This window comes from Hipposideros armiger, unplaced genomic scaffold, assembly GCF_001890085.2.
Source record: "Hipposideros armiger isolate ML-2016 unplaced genomic scaffold, ASM189008v1 scaffold_37, whole genome shotgun sequence".
NCBI lineage: Eukaryota > Metazoa > Chordata > Mammalia > Chiroptera > Hipposideridae > Hipposideros > Hipposideros armiger.
The window spans coordinates 4,057,541-4,074,925 of NW_017731387.1; the positions used below are offsets into that span (position 1 = coordinate 4,057,541).

The 17,385-nt window shown below is 48.3% G+C and overlaps 2 protein-coding genes across 5 annotated transcripts in view; both read right to left on the reverse strand.

The window, feature by feature from the left end:
* The window catches only part of KIF14 (kinesin family member 14), a 53,915-nt gene extending 51,128 nt beyond the window's left edge, over positions 1-2,787 (reverse strand). The window contains exons 1-3 of the mRNA XM_019637995.1: positions 2,699-2,787; positions 2,260-2,304; positions 2,034-2,111 (exon numbers count right to left, since the gene is read on the reverse strand). The gene's annotated coding sequence lies outside the window, so the exon portion shown is untranslated. The remainder of the gene's footprint in view (positions 1-2,033; positions 2,112-2,259; positions 2,305-2,698) is intronic.
* Positions 2,788-4,837: 2,050 nt separating this feature from the next.
* DDX59 (DEAD-box helicase 59) overlaps positions 4,838-17,385 on the reverse strand; it is a 38,539-nt gene continuing 25,991 nt past the window's right edge. Inside the window, exons 1-8 of one of the 4 annotated variants that reach the window (XM_019638079.1) lie at positions 17,158-17,384; positions 15,158-15,975; positions 13,857-14,024; positions 11,886-11,975; positions 8,806-9,057; positions 7,860-8,012; positions 7,272-7,400; positions 4,838-5,508 (exon numbers count right to left, since the gene is read on the reverse strand). In XM_019638079.1, the coding sequence (XP_019493624.1) occupies positions 5,245-5,508; positions 7,272-7,400; positions 7,860-8,012; positions 8,806-9,057; positions 11,886-11,975; positions 13,857-14,024; positions 15,158-15,964 (1,863 nt within the window). In that variant the 5' untranslated portion in view covers positions 15,965-15,975; positions 17,158-17,384 and the 3' untranslated portion in view covers positions 4,838-5,244. The other 3 variants (XM_019638076.1, XM_019638078.1, XM_019638077.1) reach the window with 3 other exon arrangements.

Below are 17,385 nucleotides of genomic sequence, written 5' to 3' on the forward strand. Positions count from 1 at the left end.
CTACACATGGTAGCCCATGGCAACCCACTGCCACAGGGGCTGCACGCTGTCGCCGGCGACTCACGGCAGCTCAGCTCCAGGATGAGCTGTTGTTCAGCATCTTAGCTGTAGAGGGCAGTGTCACTGGCCCTCATATGTAGGATCCGAACCAGGGCCCTCTGGCGTCCCAAGCCAGCTCTTAACCAGCGTGCCACTCGGCCAGCCCCATTTTATAGATATTTTTAATACTAAGTATACAGCTCAATCCAATCCTACTACCACCTCCAGTACACACTTTACGTGAATACAAGGAGAAGATGGTAGAAAAAGGCAAAGCTATTTGTCCTTGACTTTGGAGTCACACGGGGTTCCTCAGTGTTGGATTGATGTGTCCAGGACACCTCCAATCTGGGGGTTTCTTTAAAATCCTTGAATCGTTTACAATGATCTCTTATTTTATAAAAAGAAAAAAAAGTCCAAAATGCATCCCCACCCAAAAATACCTCTCCAACAGCATTAAGCCAAATTATTGTATCTAATTTGCTGGCAATTTAAATGAATTATAACTTTATATGTACTACTTAATATCCATTAATGAGAGTTCAAGTACATAAACTATTTAATTTCTTAACACAATGCTATCTTTCCGGGTAAAATAAAATTGAAATGTGGTACTTACAGAAAGTACTTACTTACACACAAACTCTACACCTTTCCTCTACCCCCAAATCCAAAAGAATTTAGAGGAAACTGAGCCGCCACTAACATATAAATAAATACGAAATCTGCACTTTACTTGAAAAGGACATTTAGGTGAAAGTCTGTGCTCTCTCCTTGTGGGCTGTCACATTTACCTTCTTAGTAGTCTTGCGAAGATACATAAATATTTAAACTATAATTTTTTTTTAACCAAAAAAATTATGTAAAATGTTATTTTCACTTAGGAATTTTCTGTATCTTTTCTATTTTTGCATTCATAAAAAGACTGCTCTAATTGTGTGAAATGTCTTAAAAATCTTACGAGTGTTTACAAACGTCTTCATTTCCTTTCTCGAAAGCACATCCCCGGAGATGCACTTGGGCCTGACATACCCTGGCAGCTGCCAGTGAGGAACGCTGCCCTAGTTTCCGAATTTGCTTTATATTATTTCCTGGTTCCCAGCACTTAAGTTTCTCAGTAATTCCAATGTAAATATCACCAGGATTCAAAAATAGACAAAACGCTCAGAAGTGCCCTCCCTGATGAGAACTGTCCTTAGATGCTCCGTCTTCCCCGAATTGCGTGGGGCGATAGGGCGCTCAGTGACATGTTCCTGGTCGCCAGCAGCTCACTGCTGGTGCTGTGACCGTGTTCACAGAAGCTGTGATGCACTGTGTAACCTCTGAGCAACGGTGCTCGGTACATTCTAGAATGCAGGGAAAACCCCCACACATGGCTGGGGCTGGGGACAGTGGGGAGAAGATTGTGGAGTGGCCCTCGATGAAGGGGGGACTCGGACACCGGCTGGGACACAGAGAACTGCTGGACTTTCCTAGGTGAGAACGCATCAGAGACCCGGTGGATACACACTGGAGCAAGTGTCCTGCTGTGGGTGGCAGCCGTGACCAGTGACAGGGCCCTGGAACGTGACCGGCCACTTCAGCAGCTCTAATACGAGTCAGACTGAGGGGGAGTCCTGGTCTCCCAGGGCAACATGAAAATGTGGACATTTTGCAAATAAACACACAGGGCTGCTGACTCGGCAGACGGGAGGGATAGAAGTGAGTCAGCATGACACCGATTTTGAGCAGGACCTGGGGAGTGGCAGCGCCCCGGGCACTGGGAAATCAGGGAGGGAATTAGACTTTTCATAAGGAAGTTGATGAATCCAGTCCCAGACAGGCTGAATTCGAGCCAAAAGGTTCAATGGGAAGTGAAGATACGTAATGAGGGCATAAATTCAAGGGTAGGGCTGGAGACTGTGTTTATATAAACTATATTAGATTGCACACGTTTTACTATGGAGTATTTCCACGCATCCCACTAGACCAGACAGTAAGGAGCCCCCACGTACCTGCCACAGGGCTTCGGTCAGCACCAGCCTGGTCCCGCACAGTCCTCACTGCATATTAGCCTGAAGCAGATCCCAGACCTGGAGAGGGGGCCAGAGGTGTGTGAGGCAGAGGAAATGGGGATCTGGGAAGCTTCCAGCAAACCTTCTCATCTTACAGAGGAGCCAAGCTAACCATTAGAGGCAGGAAGAAATTTCCCCTAATTAAATACAACAGGAGGAACCGTACCTGGAACTAGTTATGTGGAAACAGCTCTGCCACGTTTTCATCTTTCTGAGATGAGATGAGAAAAATACGGATGACACGCAAATTTTTTAGAAAGCTAACATTCAAGTTTTAAATTGACTGTAAACATTGTATAAATGACTATTTGCAAACATATTTGAAAAGTAAATATCCGTCTTACAGTTACTTTGTCCTTCTGACACATAACACCCCACGTGCCGTCCATTATAAAAAGCCGACATAGGGTCTCGTCCTGACAGCAGGACAAGAGAACTGTGTTTACTTAATTATCATTGGGTGGTTTTCACACTGTGGCCTGGAGCCTCCGGGGTCACACTAAGTGTGCCTGGTGACAACAAAAGAGCCCTATCTGTCCGGAGTCAGTTTACTTGTGGCTGCCAGGAAAGTCACCTTGAATGACATGCCACCTCCTGTACCATACCTGCCTCCATCATGGAACAAACGTGTTGCTGGCCGTCAACAGAGAGTGCAACGAGGCGTAGGAGGTGTTGGTGTGAATTCTGCAGGTGGGCGCCACCCGGATACCATGCAGCCTGCCGGGAGAAAATGGTGTAGTTTCTTCAGAAAATAGGGCAGTTCGTGGACCCAACAGAGATGTATTCAAGAACATTCATCAGTGTGAGTCAGAGTTTAAATATGTGGCAATGTTCTCTGTATGCTGTGAAGCCACACAAAACTCTGGCTGCTAAAAGTCTGCTGCTTGGCCTTAGAAACATCGGCAGGATGGCACTGAGGGCATCTTCTGAAGTAGCACAGAGCACTGCAGAGTCCAAAGCCACCCGTAATTTCAGCCATGAAGGTGTTGGGTACGTAAAGGACATTTGCTTCAAATTGGGCAATGAAGCAATTCCAAGGTTAACTTGGCCCCTCTGTCATATCATACTGTTACTGGAAGCGTAAAACAAATGTCTGAGCATATATGGCTAGCTGTGTCAGCTACTTAACTCTTCAAACTGTGTAATCATTTTTCTCAAAAATCCATTATTTAAAATGTTATAACAAGGCATGCCACTGTAAGCTTGCCGTTATTCCTTGGGGAGTACTGGCCCTCATTCAGAGAGGACGTCCTGTCTGCTGCTTCTTTCTTTCATGTTCTTTCTCTCATGAAATGATAGACGGTAGCTTTTTAAAATTCACATCTTTAATTGGGGAAGATACTAGCCGCGCTGGGACTGGTTTGTTTTTTTTTTTTTAGAAACTTTTTATTTTTTATTTATTTATTTTAAATTGGGGAATTGGGGGAAGGGAACAGTGTTGGGGAATTGGGGAAGAGGAACAGCCATGTTGTTGTCCTTCAATCTGAGTTGTGGAGGGCGCAGCAAGCTCAGCTCCAAGTCCAGTCGCGTCACTCAGCTCAAGGTGCAGTGTTCAATTAGTTGCGGGTGTGTGTGTGGGGGGAGCGTAGCCACCATCCCATGTGGCAGTCAAACCGGCAGCCTTGTTGTTAGGAGCACATGCTCTCACCAGCTGGGCCATCCTGCCATCTGTTGGCAGCTCAGCGGCAGCTCAGCTTGGGGCGCAGCATCGCTGGCCCATGTGGGAATCGAACCGGCGACCCTGTTGCTCAGAGCTCACGCTCTTAACCAGCTGAGGGGACATGACGCCATCATGTCTGACCCTCATCAGGAGCCCGAGTTGGGCTCTTCCCACCCTTCCACCATCTCATCCACCAGTTGCCTTGAGGGAGTGCGTCTCAGAGGGAGGGCAGCCATGCCTAGTGCAATAAGGCTTCAGATACCAGCAGGCAGGACGTGTGGTTGAGGTTAGCAGAGACGGCAGCACGTGGTGGGCGGGGAGGGCAGACTGCCAGCCACTTAGGCTGACCAGTGAGCTGACATCACAGCCCAGCATGGTTTATTTTTGCTTAAATATAGTCTCCCACAAATGCTGATTCGCAAAGCCATCATACTTTTCTGGCCTTACTGCTTTTATTTCTACATGAGGTTGAGTCTAGCGAACAACTCCCCTTCCTCGCGTGATGGAACCGAAGCTTTAAAGCACTTCTCTCTGCTGAGCTCTGTGTCAATGCACCCATGCCACAGCACCTGGGACCTCGACAGTTGTCTTAAATGAACTCACCATTCAACAGTTAGCAGATAGGATACTCGCAAGAGGCAAGTCTTGAGGGTTCACACACTCTTTGGGGACCCTCTGACCCTAGGCTTTAGTTAGCTAAAGCCCCCCCCCCACCCCATAGCTCCTTGGGGAGAATGATGAGGATACAAAGTTTGTCTAAGTGTCAACATTTACGCAACATGCTAACTAAATCTCAGCAAAAAACTGATACTAATGGTTTTTAAAGCAATGAAAGCTTCAATGTATCAAAGCACAATGCCTTCCTCTCTCCCAGTATCTAATATGCTCAATTAAATTAGCAAAGTGACATTAACATAAAAACGGTAAGTGCAAAGCAACATGAGCATAACTTGACATTAGTTTGATAAGCAGCCCATATTAAATATAAATTATTTACTGAGCTAAAGGGAAGACAACAGAATAAAAATAGGTAGTTCACACTTACCTTTTCAAAACTGCACTGATCATTTCTTCCACTTTTTCACTTCTTCCTAACGTTCATTTACTCAACACTAATCCAAGTGCCGACACGCTTGCAGCATGATGGGGACACAAATGAACCACCGTCCTGAGTCACACTCTTTGTTGGGCAGGTTTCTGGTTCTGACAGTAGCTCCAAGGAACAGTTATTTTTTTTAAAAAAAAGGCTTTGTCCAGAGAGAGAAAAAAATTACCTTATTTAGCAATTCATTTTCTGATGTTGCTTTTAATTTATGAGAATTTAAAAGAAAAATATGATTTTGCTGTATAAACTTTATAGTCTATTAAACAATTTTAAGGATATTTTAAATTTTATTTCACGTACATGTCCCACTTATCAAACCATACATAATAATATAGAGGTTTCCCTGATAGTACGCAATAAAAACGTGCTCCAAGTGGTCTAGCAAATCACTTTTGGGAATTACTTTTATCGTGTTTCCTAATAATGTCCATAAGATTGGCGCCCGTGACCAGGTTGCTCTGCGTCTGTCTGTCCCTCTGTTGTTCTTTCCTCTTCTGGTCATGGAGGTAAGGCGAATTGAGTAACTGCGGGGGCAGGATGGAGCCTGTGGGCTCCACTCTTTTTGCGACATCCCAGAAGAGTCTCTTGGAGTTGTTATTGATGAAGGTGATGGCGGTCCCGGTCCGGCCCAGTCTTCCCACTCTTCCAACCTGAAACGACATGCAAACAGCATTTTCAACATGTTCATATCAAACCTGAACGTCCCTTGGAAGAAAATGAAGGCTAGTATTTCAAGAGGCTTCACTGAGGTTACCATCCGTTCAGATAGCATGTTTTAGAATTGTATATCTCAATAGATTTGTGAGGTCACTTTTGTGGGCTGCCACCAGCACATTTTTAATGATACAGTCCAAGTAGAAAATAAGAAAGTGGTGATGTAATAAAAAGCATTGCGAAACTTGTGTTTCAGTGACGTGTGTGTGTGTGTGTGTGTGTGTGAGAAAGACAGAGAGACAGAGAGACAGAGAGAGAGAGAGAGAGAGAGAGAGAGAGAGAGAGAGAGAGAGGCGGATGGCTGCTGAGGGGATGGGGATTCTTTTCGAGGTGATGAAAATTTTCTAAAATTGATTGTAGTGATGGCTGTACATCTCTATGAATATACTAACACCACCGGAAGCACACTTTACATGGGTGAACTGTAGCACATGTGAATTACATCTATTGAGACATTTATGCTGAGATATTTTCTACTGAGATTTAAAGCTGCTAAAAAAAATAACTGCAAGTCTCCAAACTCTAAGACACCTGAGGTTAACAAGTATGAAGTTGTTTCCCAGAAGCTCCCTACGCCCAAGTTAAAAAGCAGACACACGGGAGTAGCTATTATAATTTAAGTACACATCTCCTTTGTCCTTGAGTTGAGGTAAGGGTCCCACATAGGTCACCAGCCCCCGAGGCCCTCACTCGCCAGCACATCAGGGGCTCTGTGTATAAGCTCAAACCCCAGGGTTAACCTTGGGACAGCAAGAAACGTTTAGGTAATTATAATCAGCACACTCTCCTAAGAAGCACAGACGCTTCCTAGATATTTTAATGCTTAAGTTTAGAAAGACTTCCATCCAAAATTATTAAACATTTGGAAGAAAATGAACTTTGGTTGTTTGAACAATCAATTCCTGTGTGACCGTCAATTCCCTGGTGTGCAGCTAAGTGAGGCGGGATGGGGCCAGGAGGGAGGGAGGCAGGAAGGCAGGCAGGGAGGATGCTGCTGTCACTGAGTCGAAGCACAAATCAAAGCGACAATGCATCCGGGGCCCTCAGAGCCCTGCGGTGGGCGATCCAGGTCAGCGTGGCACTCGGGGGTGATTCGAAGAACAGCAGAGAAAGGCTTTCCTTGAAGAGCCTGTAAGCGATGCCGGAGAAGGGACACAGGTAGAGGCAGTGAGATAATGCGGTGCTAAGAGGAGGCTCTATTTCTGCCAGAAAAAAGAGCTCCTGTTATCGTTGGCAGCAGAGGGAAGAAACAAAACTTTAAAAGGTGAAAGACGAGAACAAACAAGGATATGAAGAGCAGATGAAGACAAGATTCCTAAAAAAAAACAAATACTTTAACGGATCCATTTTATTTTAGCCAGATAGATCCATTTCAACAAAGCCCCCTTTTTTTTTCCTGCTTATAAAAGCCATTTAATGAGCTCATTGAAGAAAATAAGAAATATAAAGGAAATAAAAAGAAACCAATGACTTAAAAACTTGTTAAACTAACATTTTAGGTTATTCTTTCCAAGTATTTTTTAAATGCATTTTAGGCATACATAGTTTTTTAAAATAAAATTTATTTCACATATACATATTTTAAAAGCAAAAAAAAAATGTCACTTGTTGTCCACTACAGAACTTTTTTGTTTCACTCCCTGTTCTACTGACATCGCCTTCCCCAGGACACTGGGGTGGGAGTGTACGCGCTCTTTACCTGGTGCACATACTCGTCCATACTGGAAGGCATGTCGAAATTGACAACCAGCTTGACACTGATCAGGTCCAGGCCGCGTCCCAGGACGCCCGTGCTCACCACCACCTCGTACTCTCCATCCAGCAGCCCCTTGCCAAAGAAGCAACACAACTCATTACTGGAAGGCAGCTTACGTGGTCTTCTGGGACTCGGGCGCTTTCCTTTTTTCAGTGCTCGCTGCTGCAGTATCTTTTCAGGAAGCAAAGGCTGAGGACTGTACGTGACCTGAGTGCCCCCCTAGCCCCCGCACGATGCCCCCTACGCCTGGACTCAGGCACACCTTTCCCAAAGGCGAAGGATGCTCCCCCAGCCCAAAGCAGCCTCATTCCAGACACGGTGGCTTCTGGCGAGCCAGCGCCTCAGTACACGATCCCCAGGGACCGGGCTGACTGCTCCCCAGACACAGACGCCTGGGCACGAGGAGCGGGCAGCTGCACAGTTTCGCGGGTAGGAAGAGGACGCTCTGCGTTAACACCAGCTGCTGCTACGGCACCGTGTCACCTGACAGTGAGGCAAAGCACTTATAGGAAACCGGCGCGCAGGTCAGACCTTCAGAATGCTTTCCCTCTCGACTTGGGACTTCTCGGAATGCATGGATATGCTCTGCAGGCCTGTGATCTTCTGAACGGCCTCACTCAGAAGGTCAGCTCCGAGCCTGCAGCCCACAAATACTAGCACGGGAGGCTGGAAGAGCTTCTTATCCTGAAGAATTAAAGACGCGAATTGAAAATCACCCATGACATAATTACAGTGGGAAGTCTTTCTGAAAGCGACATATAAGCTGGTTACCAGTAGGTTTATAAACATTGTTAAGGAGGCGAAAGGCATATTCTGTTAAAACAAGCGCTTCCCTTAAAACAGGCACAAACAGAAGTCAGTCTACCGCCCTTCCCGTTTCCCCATCACTTCATTACTCTTGCAAAAATAATTAAAAATTTAAATTTAAAAAAATTTTCCATAAGCCTATACAAACCATATTATCTTAATAGTCTTTTATTAGGTAATATATCACCCACTTAACAGATTTCTTTTAAAGTCAGTTATTGTTTAAAAAAATTCTGTTTCTGGGGCAGCTGGTTAGCTCAGTTGGTTAGAGCCCCGCGCTCACAACACCAAGGTGGGCAGTTCAATCCCCGCATGGGAATTCTATTTCTCAAGACAGACTAGCCAAGAAAGGACTTATCCTCCCCACCTTACATATAAAACTACCAAAGATTTTTGAAACAAGAAAAAAAATATTCTTTAGGAATCATCTTGATATTTAAATGTCTTCCTGTAAGAAAGAAAACAAAAACCAAGCCTTTACCTATACAGCATGTTTTCACATATAAAAATGTATTTGATTCTGACAGAATTCTGAGGGAGGCAAAGCAATGTGTTATTAGTACCTGTGCCCAAGTCCCCAAAAGCTGCATCTAAAAACCGCTCGCTCGCTGAAGCACTGTGAAACACGCAAACACCATCGACAGCACAGGGCTGACAGGGCCCTACTCACATTTAAGATCTCAAACAGTTTTTTCTTCTTGGCGGGTTCTTCTACCCACAGGATAATCTGCCGCACGCTGGAACAAGGCTGGTTCCTGCTCCCGGCGCTGATCCGCACGGGGTCATGTAGGAGCCGGGCTGCCAGCTGCTCTATGCTGGCTGGGATTGTAGCGGAAACCAGGATGGTCTGACACTCACTCGGCACGTACTCCAAAATGTCAAGCACTTGCTGCTGGAAGCCCATCTTTAACATGGTGTCGGCCTAAAACGAAACCGGTTTCCAGTCAGTCTTTTACAGGAAAACCCAGAGCCCCCCAAGAAAAGACGACAGAGTTCAGAGCATAAAAAACTAGAAACTCTTACACAGGGAAATACGCTGCAATGTCAAAAGACCAAGGATTAACTGGGGGAAATACTTATATAAAATTATATACTGTGTAACTAGGTATGTGTTTACAATGATATACAACTCGGATACAGCCAGAGTAAACAGTCAGATGTAAACACAGGCGTTTCTTAACAAAAAATTTTAAAAAAAGAGACAACTTTCTCAAGCTTTTCCAGGAAATGTTCTGTTTTAGTGTTGCCTACATGCCTTCACTGCTCATGACGTCCTTAAACCCTGACGATCCAGCATCCACCTCTCCTGCCAAAACGTCCCTCCTGAGGGTCCCTAGGCTGGATGTCCACTCACCAGACCTGTACCGAGCAGCTGGGAGTGCTTCACGTCACGTTCCCTGAGCATTCCCTTGCGTGCCAGCACCTTCTCCAGGGCTGCACACGCCCTCATATCGCTCTTGGGAGGCAGCGCCACTACAGTCCAGCTTTATAGATGCAAAAACTGAGGGACGTTACCCAGTGATCAGTGAAGTGGTGGAGCCAATGTGGACCTGGGGGACCTGGTTCCAAACCCGCCAAGCTGAACTGCTGTGTGCTCGGTGCTTAAGACACATAAAGAGACCCTACCGTTACCGAATTTAGGGTCTAGAAGGGAAACAGATGGGTCAACCAAAAGTTACAATATTAATATACTTGAGATATTATATATTTAAATTATAGCCCATGATCTATTGACCAGTGCTCCTTCAAACACTTATTTTTCTTCCTTCACTGAAAGGAGAATACCTTTTCAGACTCCTTTTTCTTCTGATCAATCTCTATATGATGCACAATCTCTGTACAGTGGACAATCTATACGATGGATGATATCATGAAGCGGTGCCTTCTCCCTTCTTCAGGGATATTATCTGCTCTCAGTTCCTTTGTGGTTTACTGACTCATCTTCAAACACCGCCAGCCAGCCCTCAGCACCGCCTGTCTCTGTCAAACCTTTGTCCTTAGAGAAACCAGTGCGTCTCGGCGAGTCTAATGCACACCCCACATCTGCAGGGTATTTCCCCTTCGTCCATCATTCACATCAAAACCATTCAAATATTGTTACCAAGCCCTAACTTTTTCCCCCGTGCCCTTTACTAAAATTAAAGGCACAGCCTAGCTCACGGAGTCACCTCTGCCTCCTCCTTCCTCTCCCCCATTCAGTCATCAGAAGGCTCCTAAAGGACTCACAGTGACTCTCAGACGTAATGCGTGCCTCTCGATGCCATATGTCTCCACCCTGCCCCTGCCCCTCCTCACCTCGCGTCTGGGCTGCTGGCTCATCCCACAAATGCCTCCTCCTTTAATTTGTCTTGCACGGAGCAACAGAATAACCTTCCTAAACCACCACTTGCAACACGTGACACCCCAACGCAATCCTTCAGAAAGCCTCACGGTTGCCCACATCAGAGCCAATCCCTCTATAATTTGACCCCGCCCTAACAACCTGACCTGACCTGCCCTTACTCCGCAGGAGGGACTCTTCAGCAGGCGGGTCACTTTTCTGTCCCCTCTGCACACGTGCCAGGCCTGCCTGCCTCCCCCAGTCTCTTCACCTGGAGATGTGCTCCTTCCACACCCTGTGGAATCCCATCGTTACTTAGGGGGCCCACCCGAGGCTGGCCAGGCTGCCCTCACTCCTCATCACCGCTGGGGGACACAGGCCTCTGCTGTGTCACGGCCAGCGGGACGCGTGACGGCAGCTGTGTGGTGCAGGCAGACATGGTGCATGGCAGGCCGGCCTGACTGGCACATAACCATGTGTCCTCATTCTTGTTTGCAGTGGGTGTCATCAAGGAATAACACCATTACTTCATCTTACTAAATAAGAAAAAAGGATGAAAATGCCAACACGCTCTTGTAGCAGAAAATCACAATCGCAGACCCTAACGCCATCAGCCACATCCACATTGCCTGTTCTGTTCAGTTATTTGTCGTGGATTAATTTTTGTAGAGAAATGGTGGCATGTTTAGAAACGCACCACCGAGGGCCCGCTGAGCGGCGCGATGGTTAAGAACTGGCTTGGGACGCCAGAGGGCCCCGGTTCGGATCCCACATATGAGGGCCAGTGACACTGCCTTCCACCGCTAAGATGTTGAACAACAGCTCAACCTGGAGCTGGGCTGCTGTGAGTCTCCGGCGACAGCGTAGGCTGCAGCCCCTGTGGCAGTGGGTTGCCATGGGCTACCGTGTGTAGCCAGCAGCCAGCATGAGCGGCCAGCAGCTGCAGTGAGCAGCTGTCCAGAAGCCGGCGACTGATCTGCCTCGCCCGGGAAGAGCACAATGATGGTGCCAACTTGGGCCAGTGAAGCAACGTCCTCCACAACTAGACTGAAGAACAAAACGACAGCAACTTGTCTGTTCCCCTTCCCCCAGTTTCCCAGCGCTGTTCCCATCCCCCCATTTCCCAATAAAAACCTTTAAAAAACAAAACAAAACAAAAAAACAACAACAAAAAAAGAAAAGCACCACCGAGAAGGCGGGGCCTATAGCATCTGTGTTTGCCATCAGTCAGGACAAGAGCTATGGCTTCCTAGGGCTTAGGGCGGTCTATTCGGGAACAACACGAAGAACCGCTCCTGCAGCTCAGAAAGACCCCTTCCCCTTGGGGAAGGAAGAAAATGCCTGAATACACACTGAAATTATGGCTATAATATGATTTTCGTAAATTATATAAAATTATGTGACCGATGTTTCTGAACACCACTACTTACTTCATCCACTACTACAATTTTTATACCGCGGAGTTCGACAGAGCTCTGTTTTATGATATCCAGAAGTCGCCCAGGAGTTGCTATGATAACCTAAATAAAAGAGGAAAAGCAAATAAAAAGATTAGATAATGCCCTCCTTCCCTCCCTTCCTCTCTCCCTCGCTTCCTCCCTTCAGTCCCTCCCTCCTTCCCATAACTTATTGAGTGGCTAATGTGTGCCAGACACTGTGTTAAGTACTCGGAATTCAATGGTGAATATCAGACAAGCCCGCTTTTATGAAACGCATGATACAAAGGAAGAAACAGGTGGAACAAATAAATGCCCATGAGCTCAGTCAAGTACGCAATCAGTGGGGGCTCTTTCCAGTCCTAGCTGACATCTAAGCTAAAACCTGAATGAGTCCTGGGGGTCCGCAGGGTGTGGGCAGCACTGGCAGGCCACCAAGGGAGGAGGCGAAGGGCCCCAGGTGAGACTGAGCCCTAGGTAGGACCAGACCGGAAGGGCCTACAGGCAGCTGGCACCACTGGCTCTGTGAACCAGCACCAATTCCTTAACCTCTTTGAGCCTATTTCATTTTTTTTTTTTTTAAGATTTTTATTGGGGAATTGGGGGGATGGGAACAGTGCTGGGGAATTGGGGGAAGGGGAACAGACAAGTTGCTGTCGTTTTGTTCTTCAATCTAGTTGTGGAGGATGTTGCTTCACTGGCCCAAGTTGGCACCATCATTGCGCTCTTCCCGGGCGAGGCAGATCAGTCGCCGGCTTCTGGACGGCCGCTCACTGCGGCTGCTGGCCACTCACTCTGGCTGCTGGCCACATACGATAGCCCATGGCAATCCACTGCCACAGGGGCTGCAGCCTACGCCGTCGCCGGCGACTCACGGCATCCCAGCTCCAGGTTGAGCTGTTGTTCAGCATCTTAGCTGTAGAGGGCAGTGTCACTGGCCCTCATATGTGGGATCCGAACCAGGGCCTCTGGAGTCCCAAGCCAGTTCTTAACCATCACGCCACTCAGCCGGCCCCAAGCCTATTTCATTTTTAAATTAAAAGGCTGGGCACCAAGCTTTCTACGGCTGCTTAAGGCTCTCCACAGTTTTATAATATAGTCGTTGAAGTAGTGATTAAAAGTGGGGGTTCTTTAGTCAAACAGACCTCGGTAGGAATCGTAGCTCTAGCATTTAATAATGGTGTGAGTCTCTATTTTCTCATTGATAAATTGGAAATGATAATGATTATTGTGAGGATTAAGTGAGGCTGCCAGGCATAAAGTACAGGCAAGTTACAAATGACCTAATCAATTCATGCCTGTTTCCAAGTTCACACCAGACCAATGGTGACATTACTGAGGGTGGTGACATTTCAGGATTATAAGGACCTGCTTATGTACTTCAGAAATACCGGCACCGTTTAAAAACTGAGTTCACCGCTTCTATTCCATTTTTCTCCCTCAGCTGCTTTAAAAGACATAAACGTTTTTTCCATTCTCTTAGAGCTGTTAACAGATAACTTCATAAAGTCTAAAGTTAATCGAAATCTTTACTTCTCCTTGAACAATCAGGGGCCAATGCTTTAACACCAATCACATCTCTCCTGCATTTCCATACGACTGTTGGCCAGTATTTTGCTCCAATTAAAACAACAAAACCCCCAGATTGTTCACAATTCTGTTTTCTTTAGTCAATGGTCACTATTTTCTTTGCTCACCATTCTTTCTTTCATCTCCCACGGAGGGTTAGGGCAGATGTGATGATTAAAGGAGATAACGCACGTGAGGACAGCCAACAGTGTCTGGCACACACCAGACACTTAATACGTGTGCTCCTTTCCTTTCCCGTATAAAAGAAACTTAGAAAACTACACCGACTGGGCCAGCATTTGAAGGCCGCCTAAAATCACAGGCAAAGTGTCCTCAAGGAGAAAACACCTAGGTGCCGCATCGCTACTCACGGCTTCCTATCGACCTGGCGCTCACCTTGACATGCTGCCGCAAACGGTGCAGCTGCGGGGGCAAGGGCAAGCCCCCCACCAGGAGCACGGTTTTCATGCGCGGCAGGCCTCTCATCAGTTCTTTGGCTTGTCTCTCTATCTGGATGGCCAGCTCTCTCGTTGGGGTCAGAATGACCGCAGATGGAGCTGTGCTCTGCAAAGACAGAAAAACAAATCTGACGACACCAGCGCTTCATTCCTGAGGGCACGGACGAATCTCCGAAGAGATTCCGGGAGCATTTCCCTTTTAGCGTGGTCCCATCGGCCCACCTGGAAACGAACCCTCCTGCCTTTTCTGCTCACTGCAGATTTTGCCTCCAAAACCCACCGTAAACGAAGCCCAAGTCTTCCATAACACAATATACAACGAAAGGCAGAAATCGGGGCCAGGGAGAGGCGTCTGCAATGACCCAGGTGGGGACATGGAAGGTTTGCTCCTGGTCACTGGACACTGAGACCTCCAGCCGTCCTCCCCGAGTCGCCATGAGACCTGGGTCAAGCTTGGTATTCCAAACCCGAGAAGCCTGCTCTTGGCTCTTCTGTGCACTCACTTCCTTCTGTGTCCTGATAACTCACTTCCATGAACACCCTGCTTCCTGCTCTATAGCTCTGTTTTGGTCCTCCAGTGAATTTCACTTATATCGTGAACGTCTGCTTTCTTTTATTTATTTATTACATTACCTCCTATTACTCTTTAGCTTTCTCTGTTTGCCTCCTTTATCTTTGTTGTCTCTGCTTACATTTTTCACTCCTTACCAGACCTCATACCTCACAAGCACATAGGCACTCAAAGTGTGTGTTAAACTAATTGTGCGTGTAAGAGTGCTTTGTACGCTATAAATGAACAAGCAAAGGTAGTAGTGTTATTTTAAGGTGAACCACGGATCACATTTAAAGGTATATTATGAACCTCTGCAATAGTGTTCCAACTTTGGTGTAAGTCAGTTTTTTCAAAACATAAAATCCAAGAGGCTAAATTGACAGAAAAACATTGTAGCTGATCAGGTCAGCAGGATTACACAACGCCCCTCCAATTAAAAGCGTATTCCTTTCATAGGAAATTTGTTAGAAAGGAAGCATTTTATAAGAAAAGCAATTTCTGAGACCTGCAATGAAGATCTCTGGCTCGATATAATGAAAGAAGACTTCCCTAAAACTATGTTTTTTCAGACACACTATGAAACTGTCAGTGTTCAACTTCCGCTTGCAGCTGTAACATAGGTGAGTATGCAAGTTGGTAAATGCCCCACTCGTTTCTGAGACCTATACATTTGAACTCGAACGTACCTCGAATAAAGCTCGGATGATAACAGGAAGGAGGAAGGCGGCCGTCTTTCCGGAGCCGGTGTCAGCGCTGGCCAGAATGTCCCTTCCCAGGAGACCCACGGGGGTCATCTGCATTTGGATGGGGGTTGGGACCTCATAGCCCGACTCCTTCAGGTTGACATTTAAGGCCTCGGGAAAACCACAGTGCTCGAAGTCAGTAATGGGCCTGGTGACATCTTGTCCTTGCACTGAAATACCAAGCTGCTGCTTAAGATTCTCAACCTGGTCGTCCTGCAGGCTCAAGACGAAGGGATGCTCTTTATAGACGTAGCAAGCCTCCAACGGGGCCTCGGGCTGAGAGCCAGCTTCCTGCGGGCGGCTGAGCGCTGACTTCTCTGCCTTCTCCTTAACCCGCAGGAGATGCTTCGCTTTGCACTCCAGGCTGCACACGTCTTCATCTGTCTTATCACAGATGTACTCGCCGTAACGGCCGCAGACAACACACACAGGTTCCCCGGGCTCTGCCCAGCGCTGCATTTTGGAAAATGACTTAACAGGCTCTTCCGAGAGATGGCCATCCTCGGCACGCGGCTCAGGTCCCAGCACACAGACCGTGGCCACCTGGCCCTCTGGACTGGGGCAGGGGCATGGTTCCGCGCCGGGCCCGTCTGCTTCTGGGGCCTCTTCTGTACCGACGGGTCCCACCGGGTCGCCACTGCCTTCGTCCTGTGAGGCGTCTCCTGCTTCTGGTTTTGCTCTCTTAGCTGCACAACTTCTGCCTTCGTCGTGAGCGCCCCTCCTGATTTTGAGAGATCTTGGAACAAACATCCTGCGATCTTCTGTTGAGGAAATGGGATAATGAGTTTCATTTCACCCTCAATAAAATTCAAGGATCAAGTACCACGTGGTTATCCTGGCGGCGGCCTAGTGGCCCTGGGCTTTGCCTCAAGGAATAGTGAAGAATCATGACACTCCCTCCATAGAACGTCTCTGCCAAAGCACAGGGTCCCTTTGCGCGCGCATGCGCGCACATGCGAGTGGTGACACTTTGCACCCTGCCTCACACAACCTACTCCTGCTTCCTACCTGCACTACGAAAACTCGGATATTACAGAAATTCTGCAGAAACTCCGATTGTTTTCACAAAGGAAAGCAGGAGGAATAATACTTCACGGTGCAACCTTCAAAATAAAACCCACAAAGCACGGAGACAAACGCCACCTGGATATATAAGGAACACCTGTCGCCCTGACGGCGTCCCAGGCACAGTGCTCCGTGCCTCCCGCTAAGCTCATCTTCGCAGGCTTGTAGAGCAGGGGGCGCTCCCCCCACACACACACACACAGGTCTGTATTTTCACGCTGCGCTGCGTGTCACGGCCTCACTCCCAGGAGGAACCTCGGCCGCCTCGTCCCAGCGCACACCGGCCCTGCGCGTCAGGGAGCAGGCGCAGTGGCTCCAGCGTGCACGCGCTCGGCCTCGGCCGCCCCTGTTCACACCAGGGCTGCGGGTGCAAACGACGGAGGTTGGGGAAGAAGCCTTTTAACCCAACTCTGGGGCCCTCAGATAGACTCATAAACTTTTTTCTCAAAAGGTAATACCTAAGACAAGCTGCCAGGTTCCATTTTTCCAGAGAAAGTCCAACAAAAATGCCACGAGGGTCAAGAGTTACGGTCCCTAAGGCTCCGGAAACGTCCCGGATGAGGCGGGGAGGGCGGCTGCACGGGGAGCAGAGAGAGCTGGGGGCGCCAAGTCCTCCAAGGGCGACACGGAGCCGGCTCCCCACTGGTCGCCGTCGCCCCCCACGCGCCCACCCCGCGCGCTCCCAGACCTCCGCTCGGGGGCGCCCCTCACTCCCGCCCGCGGCGCCGCACCCAGAGGCGCGTGCGCGTCACGGCGGCCCGGCACCCAGGGCGCGTGCGCGTGCGCGTCACGGCGCTGCTAGGAGACGGCACGGGCGGGCGCCTCCAAGTGCGGGAGGGGCGGGCCCATCCTACCGCCGCGGCCTAACGCCGGAGTACCGGAGCAGAGGGAGGCCTGAGCCGCTGAACCCGCCGCGCCCGCTGCCGCGCGGAGCCGACTCCCCTCCAGGCGCCGGGCCAGGCTTCTTTCGGACAGGCCCGCGCCGTTTCGGCCTCAGCGCGGCTGGAAGGGGCGTTCGGAGAGCAGAGTCCACTTCTCCGGGTTTTTGGAGGAGTCGCGGCGCGCACTGGAGCGACGGGGGAGGCGGAGCCACGGCGGGAGGCGGA